The following is a 23,077-nucleotide window of genomic DNA, read 5'->3' as shown; positions in this document are numbered from 1 at the left end:
TTTCTGATACAGCAGCAGTTCTAGTAGCAACACCATAACCAGAAGCCATGGCAGGCTTCCACTTTCACTAAACTCTGCAAAAGAGCCTTCTGCCACTTTCTTCTCTGATCACAAGTGTGAAGATTAACCATTTCAGATATATTTAGGTGCTTTACTATTTTTCTAACTTAATTCTGGAAATTACTTTGAGCACTTATTTTTGAAAGTAAATATAGAATATAAATTTATATTATTCTATCTATATGCATATATTAATATTGATCTATGTATGTGCAGTACTGCAAAATAAACTTCAAATTATCTAGGGCAATGCAATTCCATTCTAGGATTCTGATGACAATGTTATCTTTTCCTGGTTCATGACACTAACAAAAATCCCTATTGAAAAATATGGCTTTATTATAACAATTAAATGATCATACAAAGGCTAACAAACAATATTATATTTGTGAGCTTTTTTTGTTCAATAGTTTCATGAAAATCTGGTCTGTTGTATGAAGGCTGGTCTACCCTGAAAAGGAACTCAGGGGTGAATACATTAGTTATACTGTTGCAGCTATAGCAGCAAAAAGTTTTCATAGCCAAAAAGGTTTCCACATAGTAATCCTAACTCCAATACATATAAATTCACTTTCAGCAGACATTCAACAACAACAAAAAAACCCTTCTTAAGTGACAGAAATAACAATACATATTAAAATTTAAAACAACTATGCAAAAATTCCCTAACCACTTACCGCTGATTGACAAAAGGAGTGGAGAATTCTGCAAGCAGACGGAAGTTTCCAAAATAAGCCAACAAACCTTTGCTCTGGTTAGCAAAACAAAACAGACATACAAAAATCAATCAAGATTTCACATCTACATTGTTAAAACCTTTAAGTACACACAGAATAATACAACATCTCAACTTCTTTATTAAAACTGATAGTAAGCAAGTTTGCCAGCTGTGGCCAACTTCCTTACAATTTCAAAATGAAGTTTACTACAAAAGCTGCAATTGTCCTTCAGTAGTTTCTTACTTTAAATAAATCTTTAAAAGACTTACAGTAGAGTGGCCATGGAAAGCTAGCTAGACTGGCAGAAGTAGTCATAGTTTATAATTACAATGATACTATTACTGTCTAAGAGGACTATAAACATTTTGGATTTCCCAGTGTTTAAACAAGCTCAAACAGAAACACTGTGAAGCTAAAGAAAAATGTCTCCAAATTGTTTTAGGAACATAAGTTGCCAAAGTGATGATGAATTCCCAGCTCTTACTTGGCAGCAGAAAGGGCACATGAAGCTTGCTCTTCTCTCCTCCCCACTGCGGGGGAAACCCTTTCCACTAGCTCTGTTGCAGTCCCTGCCATGCCCTGTGGGTTGGAAGAAGAGCACATCTCCGTGCCAGTATCCAGGTAACTGTGTGATACATTTACACTGATACATGTTGTAACTGAGCACTTTCCTCCAAGTGACAAAGTAGAGCATGTTCTCTGCCATATCGTTTGGTTGTGCTGGAAATAGTATCCCATTACACAGTGGCTGGGTAAGCAGCAGTTTGCAGATGTAGAGATAAAAAGATTTCAGTAGGTCTCCTGAACAACCTACAGAGTGTGTGTCAGATTCCTCTTTCCCCCACCGAATGTGCTAATACCCACTACCTCAGTCATCTCATGTCAGTTTGCACTCCAAACAGAAAATCTGTGTTCTTAATCAAATTCTCTCTTATCTTCAAGAGCAATTTTTGAAATAAGATACTTATAAGTAACTTTCTCTGAAGATAAGAGAATGAGAGTAACACAGAGACATCCAAGGGCAGAGCTGTATCCAAATAGTAATAACTGCTTCAAAAGAAGTTCACACTAAAACTATGTAATTTACTCCAGAAAAACTAATGAATTATCTGCATCAGGAATTAGCCTTGGTAGTGGTATTTTTATTTCTCTAATATTCAGCCCTAATTCACTTTCATTCGTGATAATATTAGTAGATCTAATTATCTTCAACCTGAAACAGAGTATTTACTTCTCAGTGTACTTCATCCCCTTTAAATCATTACATGGGAAATCTGACAGTAATCTGGCATCTAAACACTTTTAATATTGTAAAGCCTGGGATTGAACAGTAGGCAGGGATAGAAATGTGGTAAATGAAGTAAGTTGTGTTTTATAAGATTTCTTTATTTACTGAATGAGCTTTTCAGAAAAGATTCAGGAGCATTATTCTGGAGGTCAGTGGGATTTCTACCAAGTCACATGGGCATCTTTGAGAAATTCCAGCAGCAGCAGAGTAAGTTAGTCTTTATCCTAGAACAGTATCCCTCTCTTTCCATTTTCCCTTCAATATACATACACCACAGATATTTATAGATATATACAATTAATCATCCACCATTTCCCCACCCAAGTAAGTTAAAAAAGAAGTCTCAGAGGATCAATTTGTGTCATAAAAATAAAATAATAAAAAAAACCCTGAGAAAAAACACACCCAGCTGATTGTCGTACATTCAGAGTAAATCACTGACATATGGCCTTGCAAATACAATCACAAGCAGAACAGAACCACTCGAAACTACTTCCAACTTCCCACCTACATATTCAGACTTGTGGTTTTATTTTAAACCCTTTCTGTAACCATGTGAAAAGCCCCCCTGTCAAAGTCTCTCTACAGCAAAAACTGAGAAGAGCTTTAATTTCAGCAGTTAAAGAATTAACAGATTTTTGCTGAAGGACTGTTACATCAAAAAGGCACGCGCTTACCACAAATGACTGATAAAACCATTTAGAAAGTAATGATGATTGAAAATATAAATATGCCTTTCACAAAGCTAATACACCAATCAATGTAGAATTTTTTTAAACACTAAGCAAATGACATCTATAAAAGCATTGTCTTTAATCTCATCTGCTTGTTATGTTACTGAAAAATACAGCACTCACCAGTACAAAATAGTAAGCATACAGAGCTGCCAAGTGATGTATTACAAAAAATTTGTCACCAATTGCCTTCCAGTAGTAAATAATAAGCAACAAATCTACAAGAGAAAACAATGATAAAGAACAATTTACACTACCATCGACCTCAAATATAGCATTTCTCTAAGTTTTAGAGGTATAAATGCCAATTTGCGGCATCAGTAGAAACCCTCTGAATTAATTATCTCTGAAGAAAACATCTTTATCCTAAAGACTTTAGTCAAAGCATTAAGCACAGTATTCTTCCAACAGTTGCCATAAGTTACTACCTTCCACATCAATAGAAGTACAAAAGCAATCGCTTTAGTGCAATATTTTGGAAGGAAAAAGTGAACCCCAAATCTCATGGCAAGGTGGGGGTGGGCCTAGCCAATATACAAATATATGTAATGAAGGCAGGGTTCTATTATGGGGAACCTCTGAATCAAAAAGTAGTTATATTAGCAAACAGTTATTAGCAAACATTTACCAGAAGTATTTTGCAAGGGGCACTTGGAATTAGAAGCATGTGTGTTTAATCAGAATTTTCCAATGACTGCAAAGTGTAATAGTGGACCTAAGTCAATGTTAAAAGGAAAGCTTTGACAAAAGAGTTCTTTCTTTTCCCATGATGGTCTGAGATTTCAGAATATTTTATCTTTTGTACTAGAACAAGCAATAGCAACCCCTACTTTATCCAAATGAGTACTTTGGACTGGACTGTTAGTGACCAAGGTTCCAAACCAAAGGCAACCCTTGTGTCTCTTGTTATCTCCAGTGAGTACCTTGATCGCTTCTGTATTAGCTGTCCTCAAGCAGAACTCTATATCATCTGACATAGCCTCTCCACTTCCTATCAATAATTAAACATTAACTATATAAGGAAGTGAGAGAGAATGAGTGGCCAGGTTCAGGTCTCTGTTCAAAGGCCTTCATTAATTCATAATGAAATTCTAATGCATAATTATTCAAAAATAGATGCCAATGAATTTAAACATGGGAGCTTAAGTTCTTACAGGGAAAAAGAGACTTAAACTAACCCACAGTTTGACTGAGTATGCTGATCACAAGATTATCAGTTCCACTGGGGTGAGAAATCTAGTCTGAGAGATAAGTCCACTGCCCTGTCTCTGACCAGAGACTCCATCCTAACATGAGTGAGAAGTCTTCCCTGAAAATAGTCCAAGCCATAAATTTCTGCTTTGATTAGTCAGTATTATCCACACACACCATAAAAGAAAGTTCCAAAGCATTCTGTAGCAAAATTCCCATGCCAATTTTAGTTGACAGTAGGTAATTAAGAACACAAAACATATGTAGGGGTAAATGCCATACCAATAAAATAATTAAACATTTCCATGCTTTATACATGCATAAATTTTGACTTGAAGTGAGACTAAAAGGTGGGCAGGCAGGATCCTATGGCATCATTTGCCTCAGCTTGTACTGAGGGTTACTAAAATTCTTCTGCCAGCATTCTGAGGTCACAGGAAGAAACATATGATAAAAGAGCTACAAGTTGTAGACACCCTGAAGGGAGTGAACAGCACTGATTTAACACCTTCTCAGCTGGCTGAAGGACAAAACTGAGCTGGAGTTGGTGGTTGTGTATCAAACCATCATAAAACCACACTGTGGCATTTCCTCAGTGCTTGGGGAGATAATCATTTTATCTTTCACATCCACTGACAAGATCCTATGATTTCACCTCAACCCACAACTCCATTAGCAATTTTAAAAGCCACAGTAGAAACAGTATTGTATACACATATCGCATCTCCAGCATAGTGGCTCAGTATAAATATATAGGCATAGTGACTCAATAAAAATATACAGCTGCATGTTACATGAGTTGCGTAATTACCAGAAATGAGGTAGCCTGTGGTAATAGCAATATTCAGTCTCACAATTGATGGGTCACCCCTGTAAACATACCAAAAATACAGAGTTACAGCCTTTATAACAAGGTAATTTGCAGAGGACATACACATATCAAACACAATGTCCCACAGGTCACCTTATTCTCAGCAAGATTTGGTTAAGGAAGATGCTAGTCATTAAAGTGGATTCCTTTTCCACCCAGATACAAGACATCTACTAACTACCTTAATCAGGACTACCCCCAGCCTTGAGGTAGAGACTGCTCCAAGAGCCCTGCTAGAGACTAGAACTGAAATACAGCAAGTACCCTGAGCTGACTTCTCTGGAAACAGAGGATAAAAGATAACAGCCCAGGCAGTGTCTCTTAGCACTTTAAATGACACTCTGTGTCTCCATTTTTGTTCTTCTGCCAGTGTTAAAGCTGTGTTAAGGATGACAAAAATATCTTGCTCAGCTGGTGCTTTTCATATTCATAAGAGGATGGATGCTTATAGGGATAAACAGAGTAGAAGGAGACATGAAAGGAATTATTTGCCAGGTTTTTGGAGCCAAGGAACCTTTGAGGAGAAATACTTTTCAGAGTAGTTTCACACCTTCTGTCCCTTCCCTTTTGTTGCCAAACATGCAGCAGGAAGAGCTCTTTGTAGCACACACACAATTTCAGTTCCTCTAGGATGCTCAACAAACCCAAAGTTGTGAATACAGCTCAAGAAAAAGAAGCACCCATATTACAGCAAGTAATATTTATTCTTTCCTCCACTGTCCTCTGTGCATTCCTACTTTAAGGAGTTCGGTAAGCAAGCCTTTTTTCTTTGGCATAAAGACTGTAATTTTTTTTTTTTTTAAATAAGTTGTGCATCCAACCTAGATATGTTTTGTGTAAGTAAGAACTGAGCTTCTAGTAACAGGTCTACAGATTTGTAAGATGTGGACTGCTCAAGACAAGCTGTGAAAGCAATCTCTGTTGTAAACCTTCTGAGGAAAAAGGAACATAACTGTGCTTACAGCCACCTCCAATACAAAGTCTACCTCAGCTAGAAAGCAGTAAAATGCTATTACTTAGCTGTTACTTTTTAATCCATTGGAATGAAGCAGTGGAAGCTATTTCCTGTATTATTACAATCCGATCACTAAATTTTAAGGCTTTCTTAGCATCTAAAACTAACTTTTTCTCTGAGTGAGAGGGTAGCTTACAGGAAAATAAAAGGACTCACAGAACCAGAATTCTGCCATTAGGTGAGGAAAAACATTACCAGGAAAGCCTGGAGCTCGCTCCATCTATAACTGGCCGTAGAGGCTCTCTTAACTACAACTTGAGACAGGAACGTTTCTCCATGGCTTCAAAACCTGGTTTCATGAGCTACGTTGGTTGTGGGCTGAGTGCTTCTTTAGGTGTAGGTCTTCTGAAAGTCACAGCTAGACACAGGGCATAGACAGATGGGTTCTAACAATTTTAGCAGAACTCTTTAAATAGCTACAGCCCTCCTGTTAGAGCTCCCAGCTGCAGCAACATCATAAAGGAACTTGTAAGTGCTCCCAACACACTTCAGCACATCATCACCAAGATTAAGCCTGTGCTCAAGAACCTTCATTGCAAAGCACTAAGTATATGAAATTGATTGCTTGATATTGGTAAATGTGATTTAACCGGATGAGATGGAGAATGATTCACTTCCCTTTGTTCTTCCCAGAATGGTCATCTTGCTAAAACCTTCTCTAGAATTTCTAAACCAACACTTCAACAACATACCTGGCTGTACTGCCCATCTGTCACATCCCTTCAAGAAGAGTCCATGTTAGAATCCAAAATGAATCTCAATTAATGGAAACCTTAGAGTTTAGTCTATAATCTCCTAGATTTCCTGATCTATCTCCTTGAACAGGAAGTGCAATGAGTTTACGAGCCCTGATGTTTGCAGCCCAGTTTTGACGCAAAGAGACAGGAGTGACCAACAGGGAGTGACTTGAGTAAGCAAAAGGGAAGAGCTATCTCTTTTGTGCTTGCTAAGGAGGTATATGTGGGAAATAAATTACACAGGAACATGCAGAGGCAGATATAACAAACAGAAGTTCACACAACCAACTTTCCTCAAACTTCTTACTAGATACTTTGCAGATACAGAGTCATATAAAATACTAATCAAACATCAGACTTCAAAAAGTGTAATGACTCTAAAGTGGACAGACATATGAAAAAGCCTGCTCTTCAGTGAAGGTACAACTTAATTTACATATGTACATCTTCTCCCTCTCCTAATCTGATCTCTACCACTTCCACATTTTCTACCATGTTATTCTCACCGCCTCAAAACCAATTTCTACATCATCTGCAGTCTGTATTACATATAGAAAAAAAGGCAAAGTGTTATGAGAAGTCCTAGACCATCAAAAAAGGTATAAATACACAACACTGATGCTTCCCTGTAACTTATCAATGCTCCGTCAGTCTTTATTAGCCTTTGTTAGGATCTATTGCATCTATTTTCAGGCATTATCTGACAGGATTACCACATCCTCTCTCCACTGAGCCCAAATCCTTAGAAGGAATCCTGATTACTTTCAAGACATATGGGCATCATCATCACTATGCATTTAAGCTTCATGTGAACCCAGAAGTTAGGCTGACCTATGTAGAGGCTCTGAACTTTATAGATATAGGTATCTTTAAATCCCACAGAAAATAACTGATTGGATACTGCCATACAGTCAATGACTACATAAAGATGGTGGCAATAACTAGGAAAGGGTGTCTGTATCACAACCTTCCCAAGTCTGAAATCAGAGCATCTGTGTAATGTTGTACGGCTACCTGGGCTAGAACTGTACAAGAAAGCTGTGTGAATGATTCCTGGACAGTTACTTACAACTAGACTAGTCTGAAACTAAACTCACAAATGTTTCTTGTATTGTAAATAAGAGACTTCTACAGAAAAGCTTATGCATCCTTCATATCTGTAAATGACCAAGTCCCACAGCTTACACATGCATTTCAAAAGGGCACTAGATTTCCAGACTGAGCAGGCTTGCAACAATCTATCTGGCATTTCCCATATAATTTGTTTTTTTCCTCTTCAGTCTTATTCAATTAAAATTAAGACTATGTGGATTCAGCTACGAATCAATGTCAAAATGATAAGCAAATTAAGACAATGTACAGCTAAGCCATAAAACAGACTGGAAAAAAAAAAAGATGGTTAAAGCTCTACATGGTCAAAGGCTTTAATTACTGTGTACTGGGAACGAATATGACATATGGAGGAATGCATGGACTAATGCTAGCCATCTCATTTTTAAGAGTAATGTAAAAGTCAGCCTTAGAAGATGGACATCTGCAAATTGTAAGGAAACCACCCTATGATTCTGGCTTCACTGGCAGGAGAAAGCCTAACACAAAGTTTTATTTAACTTGCAGGCTGCATACAAGTACTTGTAAAGCCATGGGCAATATTATGTTTGATCTTCCTTTGCACTTAATCACTTGCATGAACATGAATTCAAATCACTTCAACTGTTTTAAATACACTGATAGTTCACACATTTTAAAATTATTAGTTTAATTACTAAAAGTACTGATTTCCACATCTAGGATGTGTTCTGTGCACTTTTAATAAACAAACTCCTAAAACCACCAAGAAACAACTTACAGAAATGTTGCCATGAAATGAACCTGAAGCTTTAAAACACACAGATTAGATATATTTTCACTAGATTTTTAAATATATATATAAACTTTCCCTTACTCTACCAAATGGAAATAAAACCACTGATAGGAATCATTGTAAACATATCTGAAAGAAGAAACTACTTAGAAGCAATAGTAGAGATACAGAAAAAAATTCCTCCAAAGGCAGATGGATTTTGTCTTTCAAGATTTAATGTTTTTACATAATCTAGGATGCTTAGGCTCCATAAGCAAGATTAATTTTTCAATGCAGTGTACAAAAAGATCTAACATAACTTTTCTCAAACTTACTAAGAACAAAAGATAGTTCAATTTCTGCTTAATTTTAATTTTTCCTGTAACTAAACCAGGAAAATCTAGTAAATATGAAGACTCAATTTATTTATCATCGCCAAGAGGCTTTTATTTCTGTCATTCATGACTTCTTTTGTACTGATTCGAACAAGGTCTACTAAGAGAAACCAGGATAAAAGCTTCTATCTGATAAAAGTTACCACAATGCACACAGAGAGTTATAATAACGTGCTGCTTTTCAACATGATTAATGGATCTCATAAGAGATTCAGACTGTAACTGGTCTCTCTAAAGACACCAGAATGCAATGAAAAAAATTCAAAACAGCCAACAATCTAATAATTTATCACCACATGCAGAAGAGGCCAATGTTGCCTAAATTTGTGTTATGAATTAGTGTTACAAATTAATGTTACATTTATTAAAGCCACATAACAAGTCAGTGGCAGAGCGCTTCAAGTGCCCAATCCTGTCTAGTTCATGCTGCGTTGTCATTAATTTACAATATCAAAATTGCAGAACAAGCATCAGATGTGAAATTTATATAAGTTTAAACTGACTCACAGTGTGGTCTTTTGACAAGGTTAAAAAACAACAGCCTATGACAGAAATATTAAATGAAACTTAAAGTAGTTAGTCTCCAGGAAAAATATGGCCGCCTCCTTCTATAGGGAAGATTTCCAGAGGATAATGAGTAAAATGTCAAAACACCAATAGCATTCTATAACTAACTCAACTAAAATGAAGCTATCTTGTTCCTCCTCCCTCAAGTAAGTGTGAAACAAAACAATGTAACTAGAAATCAAGAAAAGATAAACAATATATAATATTTTGTTAACTAGACAAAATATTAGAAGTGCATTTATTAAATATTCCTTTTACTTGTGAAGACAACACTTGAAAGTTCCATACTTTTTTAAAAACAGATTGATAGAAGCTTTATGGGAGGCAGAAACATAAACAACCTAATTTATCAATTTATACATAATGTATTTTAAACATATAATAGACCCCTCTAGCTTTTTCCCATACACACAAACACTCCAGAACTGCAGCAGCATTTCAATTTAATTTTTAAATGATTATATTAAATAGCATAGTTTCAGTCATGCCAACTTACAGTTACATTCTTGGTTCTATGCTTTAGTAATTTAATATGCTATTTCAAATCAATTGCTAGTATTTTATCTGTTCCACTTCAGAGAGATGTAATGCACTATGACATTAATAGTGACAAAATAATTTGGAATTATCAAATAGCACAGATATAAAAATGGACACATCACAACTGCATATTTTAATGAGAAATGAAACAATTATTTCGGTAATTGATATACTGCAGGATTAGTTTTTTCCTTCCCAATTAAGTTACTTTATTGTGTAAACACAACATAAATGTAACATGCCTTACCAGAGACGGTCAGCATTAACAGCGTCATCGTACAACAAAATATATAGGCAAAACCCACCAACCACCAAGGCGTGGAATGTGGACACCGTCCTGAAAAAGAGATCACAGTCACAAGGAGGTACTGCTATTCACAACTTTCTATACTGTGCTTAAATTGGGATGTTTCCAAAGACATTCTCAGCTGCATCCAGATACCTCTGTGGAAGACAATAGTTTCTTCGTTATGCTACATCCAACCACTTATACAATGACAGGTGGGAAAAACAGTCAAAAAAAAAGGAATCTATTAAATTGGAGCAGGGAGGGAGTTGTTAAATATAAAGTAGGGTCTTAAAGTAACTGACATCTACCTTTTCCTCCAACTATCCCATATATTAATGAACCCTTAAAGACAGTATGACATCCATTTCTCTAACCAATACATACTCTATTGTCCCATTTGATAGAAAAGTCTGTATCCATTTCATATTCAGACTGGCCCATGAGTCCTGCAGAAGCAGGTTTCTCCTTTAACAGGCACCAAATTAAGAGATGACTCATAATAAATCTGTCAAATTCAGGGTTTGGAAAGAGGGGCATTAAATGAAAAATCCTATCAAATAAAGTTTCAGACAGAATTTCTAGTGCATTTGAAGTAGATTGTTTTTCAAAGAGAAAACTTGTATAACAAAAGGTTGTAGCTGAGTATCCGAGGTGTAACAGCTACAGGTTTATATGAACTAGCAGCTCACAGCTTTATTTTACACTCCTCTTGTCCTATATAAAGTCACAGTAATCAGAGTTGCCTTGTCCATACTTGGGTAGGTTTTTTTTCCTGTCCAAGCATACTTGGGTATGCTTTTTTTTTTTCCCTGAAGACACCAGTCTCAAGTATACAGGCTGCATGCACACTGTAGATAAACTCTGAATGTTAACAAGCACTTAAAGAGAATTACCTATTTACAGAGGCCCTGGAAGGGTTTCTGCCAGCACACAGGCCAGGGCCATTCCTGCCCTTTTGAGTCCAGATGTATTCTTGGAAGGTAGAACAATGCAATGGGCATGGGTCCAAAATGTGTAACCTTGTTCCTCTAGCCATGGGTTTAACGCTACTATAAACTGCATCTAATACTGTGTAGCTACTATCTGCTTTCCCACTTTTCAAGTGTGTCTAGGAAAAAAAAAAATTATATGCCAAAATAGCTCTACTGAATCATGGATACTATTTGAAAGATAAAAACTCAAATTCAGTACTGTGTGATCAGAAACACCTTTGCACCTTATTCACAGCAGTAACAATATGCACACAAATGTATCGAACTGTTAGTTATCAGTCTTTGTACATACTGAATACACATATTTTGAAGTTATCAATGTTTTAAATGTGCATAAGTCATTCTCAGTAGTCTAAACTCTACCATGCAAGAACTGAAGAAAACATCCTACTTCCTGTAGAAGACTTTGCAAAGAAAGAGTAAGTTATAATCCCCAGTCTGTTTCCAGTAGCTATATTATCATCTATTGGCATTAGAGGACTAACTTTTCATGAAAGAAATCTCTATTTACAATTTGTTTAAAGAGTGTCACTATGCTTTTTTCAGCAGCTTTTTCAATAGTGCTCAAAAAAAATGAGTGGAGATTAATATAACATGAATAGTCAAATGTAACAAGCTGGATGAGAACATTTACTAACCATTACAGTACAGGCTGCCTTTTTGTTGTTGTTTTTTACAAATGAAGAAAATTTAGATATGAGATTTTTAATGATAATTAATAGTTTAATTAAAATGTCTATTCTTGCAACACAGAATTAACAGAGAGGTAGGAACTTTGCTTCCTTGTTAAAACAAAGCATGCCATATAATATTAGTGTTTGAGAAATACCTGGTATTTTTGAACTTTAGAAGATAACGTTGAAAAGAGTAAAATTTGTCCTAGAATACAGCTCATTAGTTTACAGTTGCAATTTGTCTCAAGAGTGACTGTTTATCCAAACCTTTGTGTTAAGAATACAAGCCACACACAAGCACAGCACTGGGGGGGGGGGGGGGGGGGGGGGATTAAAAAAAAAAAAAAGCAGCAAATAAGCAGATTTCCTCCTTGACTCTGGACTTTGAAGTTTCTCCATAGATGAGGGGGCAGAAGAAGGGAAATAGTGTAACACTCCACCTTAATATGAGATCTAGGTCAAGCTATCAAGCCCCATACAATTCCTTGAAATTAATGTCAAAGCTTGCATCCTTTAACTCCCCATTAAACTACAAGGAAAATGTTGCACTGACAAGTTGCATTCCTGTTCATTATTGAATACGTATATATTTTCACAGCTGCTTAACAGCAGTACAAATGTATTGTAGAAGAGGTGACAGGAATTTACACACAACGATTTAGAGTTATACCACATCTGTGTCGAAGTATAGTTTTTAACTCAGATTGAACATCTGCGTACTTAAGATTCCAGAAGCAATTACTTTATTGGTTCTTAATTCTTGGAAGGTCAGAATGAACAAATTGACAGTATGGAAAACACAGTCGAGAGCTGCAGCCCAAATGCTTGATTACAAAACCCTCCAAACTGTAACAATACATCTTCTAGACCAAGCTGAGCTGATAAAAATGCATAACCATCCTCTGTGCCAGTTTCCTTAAGGATTGCCAAAAGAACCATTTGTGTGAGCACTCCCTACACCAGTTCAATATAGGACAAAATAACAACTATCTACTTTTAAATCGTTTAAGTTAACCCAACTCATTCTACTGGGAGATAGTAACTTTCTCTACCTGCACAGCTGTCTGCAGACTACATATATGTCCATCTACATTCTCAGAACATGGAAGATACTCCTTGGGGTGTCTCTTCATTCTGGTGGAACACTGTGTTTGGTTAGCAGAGTTAACAGTCAATCCTTTGTAGAAATGCAAGCACAGTTAGCCCTTCTTTCACTTCATGCCCTCCTCAGGTATAACATCAAGCCATTGATAAACATGCTTTGTGTTTCATGCTTTCTAACTCCAGAACTGGATATAGCACTGGACCATGACTTATCTGTGTGCCAGTATCTGCATCCTGCTATCAACCCCAAGAAAAAAAATGTGGAAAGAAGTAAAAAGGATACAGCCTGGGGTGCTGAGTAGTTAAACACCTTACTACAAAGTAGCCCAGAGATTACAGAGCAGCTTATTTGCAGTACACTTGTGATGTGTGAAACAATTCATATGTTATTATGCAAAGCACTACAACTTAGCATACCACTACCAGGCATGGGACAAGTTCTCAGAAAACCTATTATGCAATTCAAGGGTCACTTCATGTAGCTTAGAGACAAAAGTTCAGCTCCAACATGATAACAGTTTAGTTTCCCTGTCTGCCTCTATTATCGACTCTAACAGAGATAAACCTAGGCTACACTGATATCATGAACCAGCATCCTACAAAGCTGTTTCGGCAGATAGGTAATTATTCCAAGATAAAACTGAAATTAAGATGGTGTCTCCAAGAACACTGCAGGTAGACATTTGCCAAATAGAAGGGCAAGACAATTTGAGTTGTTAATGCTGCCTAGAACAACCAAAACAACTTTAAAAGTATCCACCTGATACTGCCTTTAAACATCACTGAGGAGGAACAGTGATATGACTAATGCATTTTGAATGTAGTGACAGCCATACAGTACATTTTTTTGAGCTTCAAATTTGAGAAACACCTGAAGAATATTTTAAAGTTGCAATAGGCTACTCAAGCATAAAGCTACACTGTATCAATTAATTTCAACCGGAGAAGCATGTGTACTACATATACCCTTTCAAAGTAGTATATTGCAAAATAAAGCTTCTGTGATCATCCCATTTGCAATTACTACTCTATAGTTCCTTTATGGCTTAAAAGAGAGGAAAGTGCCCAGGAAAGGTTCACAGGGTTGAACAAGTTTCTAACAGCACTCTGTCTGAGGAGACAAGAGTAATGCAGGTGGATCCATCCCAGTGACAGAACTGCAGAAACACAGAGAGAGCGAGGAAGGTTTTTAGACTGTTTCCACAAGTCCTTCCTGAATGTGTATCATGCATCTGCCATAGCTTCCCTCTCCTCCTCTAGCAGTCTCCTTCCCCACCAACACACAGCTATACCTGTCTAACCCAGCCTCACTCCAATACTACACCAAAGATTCATTGAACTTCTTGGAAAACCATAACGTATATAAAAGACATTGTAGTGCAGTAGCACTGGGAGAACAGAGCAATTTGCTTTGCACCCAAGAGCATGACCAGAGACACACTAGCATTTAGATCAAGGAATAATTTGCAATAGTTTTGATTTTCCTGTATGTTTGGGGGAAGAAAATTTTGTACCTCTCTACTAGAAGCATCACAAAGAAGCCATTTAAAATTAATCCACTTCAGTTTATTACCTCTCATCAGTCACTGTTTTCTTTTTTTATTGACTTTCACTTGGGCATCACTGACTATAAAAAATGTTTAATGCACAAGTCTTTGTAATGCTGTGTGTTTAAGAAGGGGCCTCAGCATTTTACATCCAGAATCTGACAAAAGCCTAGAGCCATTCCTCTAATCTTTACAGATGTTTAACTAACAAAGTTTTCTGCAGTTTTATATACACACACACAGGTGGTTGTGATGTTGACAATTTCAGATAGATCACTAGCTGTTGTTTGTTTTGAACACTACCTTGAATTCCATTCGATCTTCCTTTTTTGGCTGAGATTGTTAAAACCAGGCGTTACTCGTGTTGACACCCAAGAACTTAAAACATGGAACAGGAGTTGAAATACAGTAAAACTGGCAACAGCAATGCCAATAGTCAAGTTGCTGAAGGAAGCCATTGTTCTTCAGCCTGTGAAGAGAAGCAGAAGGTAATTTCAGTCCACTGTCCATTTAACTATTTTAATCAGCCACAGAAAGTGGTTTTGACAGCCAACTTACCAACAGAAATATTATTCACTAAAGGTTTCATCCTGTTCAATATTTCTACTTAAGCCTTAATAGTATAAAAGTATCCCCAAACTTTTATATGTAAAAGTTGCATTTTAATTTGGGGGTTTTTTAACATTTGCATAGGATACACTTCCATTGCTTAAAGTCGCATGTATTTTATCTATACAGAAGGGGCAGGGAGGATCACTGATCAGTGCAACTGCCAGCTCAGAAGCATCCACTCCTGTCCCGAGAAGCTCCAAAGTTAAAACCCATGTCATTCTTACCAGTTTGAATGCTGCCGATGGGGTTTTAAAAAACAACAATGAAATCAGATAATCATAGTAGAGAGATTTTCAGGTCAGCCACAGGAAGTAATAGCCTCACTGCTGCTTTATGTTTGTATACTTTACAGAGACAGTAGTTCTCAATTTGCACTTTGCTCAAAGTTGAGGGCTCCTCTTTGTGATAATGCATACACTATTGTATTTGAGCTTTTTTCTTCTTCATGTAAAAGTCTAAACTTCACACAATTTCAGAGCACACTGATTTTCAGATTATGGATGTTTAGCTATTTTATGAAATCTAAATAAATAGCTAGACAATTCCAAACATGGATGTCAATGCTTCAATCATTTTTCCTGAGTTGCCAGGATTTTGCAAGACAGAATGATATTTTCGCGGAGGTCACAAACTTCTGATATACATCTCCAGTTTGACGGTGTCATGAAGTGTTTTATATTCCAAGACTGGTAAAGGTTACAAACTCATTAAAAGTCGATTAGTATTAGGTTGAACAGAAAAGGGAAAAAAATCCAAATGGCTTCAATTAAAATATTTAAATAATGAATTTAATAGCCATTTAAGTAACTACTGTCACTTATTTTAGTTTTACTGAAGAAAATATCTAAAAATAAAAGAAGACTTATAGGCTAGCATAATTTGATGTTACTACAGCAACCTCATGGTCAGCAAAAACTGATACAATTACATAACACACTTATGTCCACCTTTAGTTCACATGCATTACAGAATGAGGGCACATGACTTAGATTTTTGAAATTTTATCTGCAGTGCAGATCGGAAGAAATTTGGAAAGAAATTTGAATTTCAGGCAAAAAAAGATAAAAAGAAAAGTCCACCAGTTAAAATAATAACTTTTTAAAAAATTAAGTACAACATTCTCAGTTGGTGGTATAAATTATGAGTATACTGAAACAGTTTGCATTTAAACTTAGAACTTTAACAAGGGATGTATTACATATAGATCAGGAAAAAAAAATACTTTCATCTTCAAAAATGTAAAAGCAGAGGGTTCAATGATCTCAAACTTTTTTCCCTTCCTCCTCTTTCTTTTCTTTCTTTTTTCCCCCCAGATTTGATGAGTATACAAGAAAGTGAATTATCTGAAAAATTTCTCTGACTAGTACCCACAGTAAAAGCTACAGCTATATAAGCAGAATGCAGGACAAGTAAGAGCAGATTTGTGGAGTGAAACCTGCATCCAGATCATATGGATTTAAAGTATTTACTTCAGACCAGCTTTAATCATGTCCTAGGGACTCCACAGTTGTTAGATCATATTTGATGTGCTCTTCAGGCCTGTCTTCCTACGCAGTTTAACCCAAAAGGAATACAGCTTGCATGCTCTGGGACAGCTATGCAACACAAACCAAAGTGAAGTGGAGGTGATCAGAAGATTCAGTTCCTAAGTGCACTTTTACTCCAAACTAAAATTTTAATGTACACACGCTGCAGTGCATTGCAACAAACTCAGGATCATTCCAGTTGTTTATCTGATGACCTGTTCTAGTTCAGCAGCATACTAGTCTCGCATACTTTTTAATGTTAGTCTATTAAAACTCTCAATCTCAAATATTATCCCAAATATTCAGTATTGTTTCAAGTACTTTTTACATTGTTCTCCACATACTTTTCAATTTGCCTCCACTGACCAAGATGATACAAAATAGAAATCAAATTTCATGCACTTTTTACACAGTTTAAAGTACTAGAGACAATGGGCATTAAGCTTGATTTCCTAAAACTTTTCAATTTGAAGGAATAAAACAATAAATTCCATTTTTTATCTTCCAGTTTAAACACACTGATACAGTTTAAACACACTGTACAGTGTCCATTCCAGATTCTACTCCCAGGGTAAAAACTTTATTATTACATCATCTCATTCATAGTAAGCAAGTCCTCTCTTGGAGGAAAAAAGGAAAAAAATCAGTGGTTTAATTCCTAAAGTGAAAGAAGCCAAAATGCACATTGAAGACAATTCTCTTCAGAAAAATAGCAAAACCAGTGAACATCAATCACACCTACTTCATCCTTTTGACTAAAATATAACAATTCTCATGATGCTACTAATTTTATGCATCTGCAATGACTATACTAGTACCTCCAAGTTTCAAAGACGGACATAATCTCTCGGACAAAAGAAACCCATATTTTGGGTTGTTTCCTTAGTACCAGGAGATTTTATTAGATAAGTAATGTTTCCGTTTGTGATGGGTGTTCATTTTAGTATAAAAGATTATGGAATTAAACAAAAAGCTTCCAAACCATTCCTTGCAAGATATGCATTAGAAGAGCTAATTTTTCTTCTAAGGAACCTATTCAAGGAATTTGTTTTAAGAAAAAGTACTTGCATGGAAAGTGCACAATATGACTTTCAGAAGTATCATGTATCTATATATCTTAGAAGTTTTAGCAGCAAGTAAGAACCATGAGGCTCACAAAGGAGAAAGTTACGATGGTAGCAGAGAAGAAACTAGTCACCCAGCCTCTATGGTTGGTTCACAGATACTCATGTTTTGCAAGACTGATTTCAGAAGGTGATTTCATATATGTGTATCAAGATGCTGTTTAAGTACATTAAATACCAAGTCCAGGAATAATTTCATGCTTTACTTAAATGAAGAGTGCTGTATTTTAATTCAATTCAAGGATCAGGTATAAACACAGTGTTTCATGTGAGCTGGAAGAACAGTTCAGCTATAAAAGTTTTCCCCTATCTCCAAACTGGTTTCAACTGTAACTTGTTTCACATTAAAATGAACTGTTGTTTACCTGATTTTCTTTTTATTTAAAAGAAAAATCATTCATGTTGCTGAACCGAAGTTACTGAAAAGAAACATAAGAAGTTTCTGATTACATACTTTTTCTTTGCCCTGAGGACAATGAACAAAGTTAGTAAGTCAAAGGTGGCTTCAACTACACTGTTTTCTGCCCCAGTATCCGCTTACAGCTGTCCAGTAAAGTCTGATCAAGATACAGAACTTCATGGATTATATATGAGCAGACACTTTACCACCCAAACTGCATAGTCATTGATTACCATTCAGTCAGCTGATACAGTTTTTGAGCTAGCTGAAGGCTGGGTGTGGAGGGAGGTTTAGTGTAACTACTTTGTAATTCGGGGGGGGGGGGGGGGGGGGGGGAAGTACTATAAGTACTATATCCAGGTTGGTTCCTCACCATTAGTTTTTTTAGCAGTGGTCTTCTGGCTTCCCCAAAATTACTGTCTTAACCATTCAGTTAGACAGTAATTACAAATGATCAGAACTCCACTCTTGCAGCTTTTTGAGGTAGTCTTTAGCTAAATAAATATCAGCAAATACTTGAAACTAACAATTTTCAGCAAGGTATTGCTTACACATGTCTAGCACAGTATCAAATTGCTCTATTGGCCCCAGTAATTTTGAAAAAGCTAGTAAGACACTTTTCAATCATACTCAGTAAGAGCTGAAAAGACGCTCTTCTCATCTGCTATTAACACGATGCATTTTTCCTGCAATCCTGCTTCTACTTGAAATTTAGAAGAAAGAACCCAACAATATTAAAACTTAACATTCATCAACCCCCAATATGAAACCATTATGAACTTCTGATAGAAACAAGTGGGCACTTACTGAAAGAGGATAAAGGAGCAAAAGAGTTACCAGGAGTTGTACCATCAATGGCATTTAGCATTTCACTGTTTCCACATCAATTTTTCACATCATAAGAAATGCAACTATATTACCACAAGGCAGAGTAAGGAGGTGCAGAGGAGCGTATAAGGCCGACAGCCCTCACTTTCTTCAAGGCTGGATTTCAAGATGAGTTGGATCAATTACCAAAGAAGATTACACCCTAAAGCTGCTAGTGATACCAGGACGTTCCGTTCAGCCCTACACTCTCCTGATCTGTTTAAAACTGAAAGCCAAATCCAATAGTTGTAAAACTTGCCACACTAATTTGCAGAGAGCAGCACAGGAGTACTGACTGTTTGCACATTTTATAATAAGCTTAGTAATAAAACACCTGCAGTGCTTGAGTTTTGCAGTGCTGTTGGTTCTGAATGGTAGTTTCTATTGCTCCAACTAGGTTAGATGTACAGCGTTTGGTAATTTACCCAGGTAAGCAAACAGCATTAAGGAGAAACACAACAAAATTCAAGCTACTCACAGTTTAAGCCGTTCCCTTTTCTGTGTAAGGCTATTCACACAGTAAACTCCACTCTGCTTTCTGCTTTTAAAACACCAGACTCGGAGATTAGGCACGCCTTTTACAAAAACGGGGTAAACAGGCTGAGCTGTGCGCTGCGGTACCATTTACCTACACGGATTTCCTCTGACCCTTCCCGAAGTTTGCAGTCGGAAAGCAACAGGGAGGGGAAGCCCCCCCCAGGCTCGGCGGGGGAACAGAGCCGCAGGGGGCGGGCGGACCCTCACGGGCTGACTCCCGAGCAGACGGCGCTAACGAGAAGCCGCCGGGCGCTGCCCCCGAGCCGGGCATTACCCACCTTCCCCGGCACCCGAGGCGCCCGCCGCTCACACCGGGCGCGCCCGCGGCAGCGGCCCCGCACGGCTGGCGGGCAGGCGGGCGGGCAGGGCGACAGGCGGGCGGGCGGGCGCCGCACGCAGCCGGGGCGGCGGGACGAGAGGGGCAGCCGCTGCACTTGGCGCTGTCAGAGCGGGCAGCGCCGCCGGCTGCGGCCCGCGGCCCCGCGCGGGGGGCGGCCCCTCGCTGAGGGAGGGCGGCGGGAGGGCGGCGGCCGCTCCGCGCGGCCCCGCGGGGCGGGGGGAAGGGGCTGCACCGCCCCCGCCTCGCCAGCTCCGGCCCCGCAGCGCCCCGCCGGACCCGCGGCCCCCTCCCTGCCCCCCTCCCGGCTCCCCGCCAGTCGCACCTGGGAGCGGCGCTACCGGGGCCGCGCTGCCGCCTCCGCCATGCCTCCCCGCGGCGGCGGGGACGGGACGGCCCTTCCCAGGCGCAGGATGCTCCGCCGGTGGCGGCGGGGGCTCCGGCTGCGGCGGCGGGGATCGGGTTACGGCCGGCGCAGCCTTAAAGGGGCCGAGCCGCCGCCACCTGCCGCCGGGCTCCGCTCGCTGCCTCCGAGGGGAAGGCGGCTTCCCCGGCCCCTCCCGCCCGCCCGCCCCCCCGCGCTGGCGGCCGCCGCCCCCCTCTCCGCAGCAGCTCCCCCTGCCCCCACCGCCCCGGGCCGCCCAGGCTCGGCGCTCGGCGGCGGCGGCGGGCGCGGCAGCCGCTGGGCACACGGCCGCGCAGCACGGCCGGTCGCCGAACTAAAGAAGTCATGCGGGAGCGCCCTTACACCCGTCGTCAGCGCGGCTCGGGACGCAGCCGCGGTAGCAGCGCTCGGAAGCGACCGACCACGGCACGGCGGGTCGGGAGCCCGCGGCCGGCCCGGTCCCGCCGCTAGCAGCGCGGGGCCGGGGCACGGGAACCGCGGTGGACTGCTGTCCCCAGGTTCTGCTGAATGTACGTGGCCGAGAACGACCGATGTGTTGGGGGGGGAAACTGCTGTTAGGTGTAGCATCTCGCCCTCCGACAACGTTTTAGTCCCTATGCCTTCCGTTTAGGTAGCCCCACTGCCTAAAATACATCACGGGAAAAAAGCTGATGTTGTGCTGTTGGTGCCCGAGGAATCCATTCGTGCTCTCCTTGATAGCCCTGTATGTGCAGCACAGGGTCATGGGCAGCGCACCCACCGCGCGGACAGCTGATACTTGCCATTTTAAAAATTAAATGCTGTGATTTTTGTCAAATTATTTTTCATTCACATTTTGAACTGTTGTATTGAAAAATCAAGGAGAAGCGAAATTATGTTGACAAAATTAAATATTATGATGATGAATGGACTTTGTTTTCTACCAACTAGAAAGCGTAATGGTCAGGGCTGTTTCTCTTGGCACGCTTCTACTATCATATGCATACTGAGCCACTTCAACTTTCCATTAAGGATTCCTGATCTCTCAGATCAATAATTTAAAAATTCTCCTCTCTCAAACAACACGACGTTAAAGGTATTCATATGTATCTCACACTAGATTAAGCTGCAGCTGACAGATCATCTACCCTAACCGTGTACACTAATCTCTCTTGCAGGATGTCTCCCACGGCAGGAATGCTATGGCTTAAGCCTGAACAGAAACTGATGTTGGCTTGCCTGAATATGCCGATCAGTGAAATGCAGAAACTCAGGTACTGATTAATGAGGCATTGAGCCATTTCTGCTGTAGAAATGGTAACCTGTAGGAGGGGGCAGGGCGCACCGGCAGCATCTGTAACTGTTTCAAGTCACCTTGGCGTAATCCATTGCTGGCTAAGTGTGTGTGTAAACATTGTAACTGCTGCGGTTTGATTTCCTATGGATTTACTGTGTCTTATGGTTGATAAGCTTTTAAACTGATTTTTGTGGACAAAATTCCGCAAGACATTCTCAGCTGAGTGAAGGAGGAGATCCCACTCCTGCTTCCAATCTTCTTCCATTCCAGAAACAGATGGACAAATAAAGACAGCAGTATCATATCAATGCGTTTTCTTCGTGAAATTGGGATTAAAACCTCATCTTTTACTCTGATGTCGTTATCATTTTATTCCTCATATAAAGGAAGATTTAAACTATTTTCTATTATATCTACAGTTTTTAGTGAAACAGAACAGCCACTGAAACCTAAGAACTGCACAGTGGGATCATAAACCACTTTCAAGATGACATGAACTATAAAAATTCTAACAGAATTTTTTCTTCAGTAATTCACCTTCCAAACAACAGTCCTTACCTTTTGCTTACTCCAGTATCACTGACTTTGAAGTTTATTTATACGTACTCCTTGCCCTCTTAAGTTGTAATCACTATGACAACAGTCTTCCATATGGACAAGCAGTGGACCTCTGGGGTGCCAGAGGACCTGCAGTGGCAGTGAAGGCAGGAATGTCTGGCCTCAGGTTTATGGGCACAGGCAAGGACTCTTTCCACTGATGGTTGAGAACCAAAGGCTCTGAACAACAAGCTCTGGCACATTTAGCTGCTGTGTTTTAAGATGTTTTTTCTCCCAGCTGCCTGAGGTCATGAGCAGAGCACAAAGTAGGTAGTTTTGCCAGCCTGTGACCTGCAGTCTCTGCCATAAGAGTGTGGTAAAGCAGACAGTTGAAAGTGGTAATGTCCTAAACCAAACAGGTAACTCTGCCAGAGACCACCTACCAGAGCTCTAAGCTTCAAAACAGCCCATCACCATTATGCACTTACAGGTTAGGAGGCATCTAGAAGACAAACCAGACTCTCCCCAAACCTCCGTATGAAACCTACCAAACAATTGCTTTGTCCCAGTGTGCTGCGTGGGTGAAAGAAACTAGTTTGACTTGCCTCACTGCTCTCTCCTTGGCCCATCATCAGCACGCTGTCGAGCACGCAGCAGATCGTGACCAGAGGCAATGCCATCTTTCAACAGCCCAACAACACGTGCTTGGTTGAGCACTGCTGACTGCAAAACTGAGAATGGTGATGCACTGAGGATTCCTGGCTGGCAACTGCTCCCCATGTGAGCATGCAATAGGATATCACTCAGATTCTTGATAAAGAGCATTTGCAAATAAAATAGAACTGGCTATGGGGGTATGAAGGCATTGCAGTAGAAGGGAGACCTGTGGACATGGTTAGATATGGCTACC

General features: G+C 39.4%; 1 protein-coding gene across 3 annotated transcripts in view; it reads right to left on the bottom strand.

The window, feature by feature from the left end:
* TLCD4 (TLC domain containing 4) overlaps nt 1–20,862 on the bottom strand; it is a 29,651-nt gene extending 8,789 nt beyond the window's left edge. The window contains exons 1-6 of one of the 3 annotated variants that reach the window (XM_074906614.1): nt 20,720–20,862; nt 14,870–15,035; nt 10,208–10,297; nt 4,804–4,862; nt 2,925–3,019; nt 738–811 (exon numbers count right to left, since the gene is read on the bottom strand). In XM_074906614.1, coding sequence (XP_074762715.1) covers nt 738–811; nt 2,925–3,019; nt 4,804–4,862; nt 10,208–10,297; nt 14,870–15,024 — 473 coding nt within the window. In that variant the 5' untranslated portion in view covers nt 15,025–15,035; nt 20,720–20,862. Of the gene's footprint in view, nt 1–737; nt 812–2,924; nt 3,020–4,803; nt 4,863–10,207; nt 10,298–14,869; nt 15,036–19,910; nt 20,015–20,294; nt 20,462–20,719 lie in introns of those variants that run through there. The other 2 variants (XM_074906612.1, XM_074906613.1) reach the window with 2 other exon arrangements.
* Between the last annotated feature and the right edge of the window lie 2,215 nt (nt 20,863–23,077).

Source organism: Athene noctua, chromosome 5 (genome assembly GCF_965140245.1).
Source record: "Athene noctua chromosome 5, bAthNoc1.hap1.1, whole genome shotgun sequence".
Taxonomy (NCBI): Eukaryota; Metazoa; Chordata; class Aves; order Strigiformes; family Strigidae; genus Athene; species Athene noctua.
Note: the sequence above shows the minus strand (reverse complement) of the source record. Positions and strands in the feature narration are given on the sequence as shown.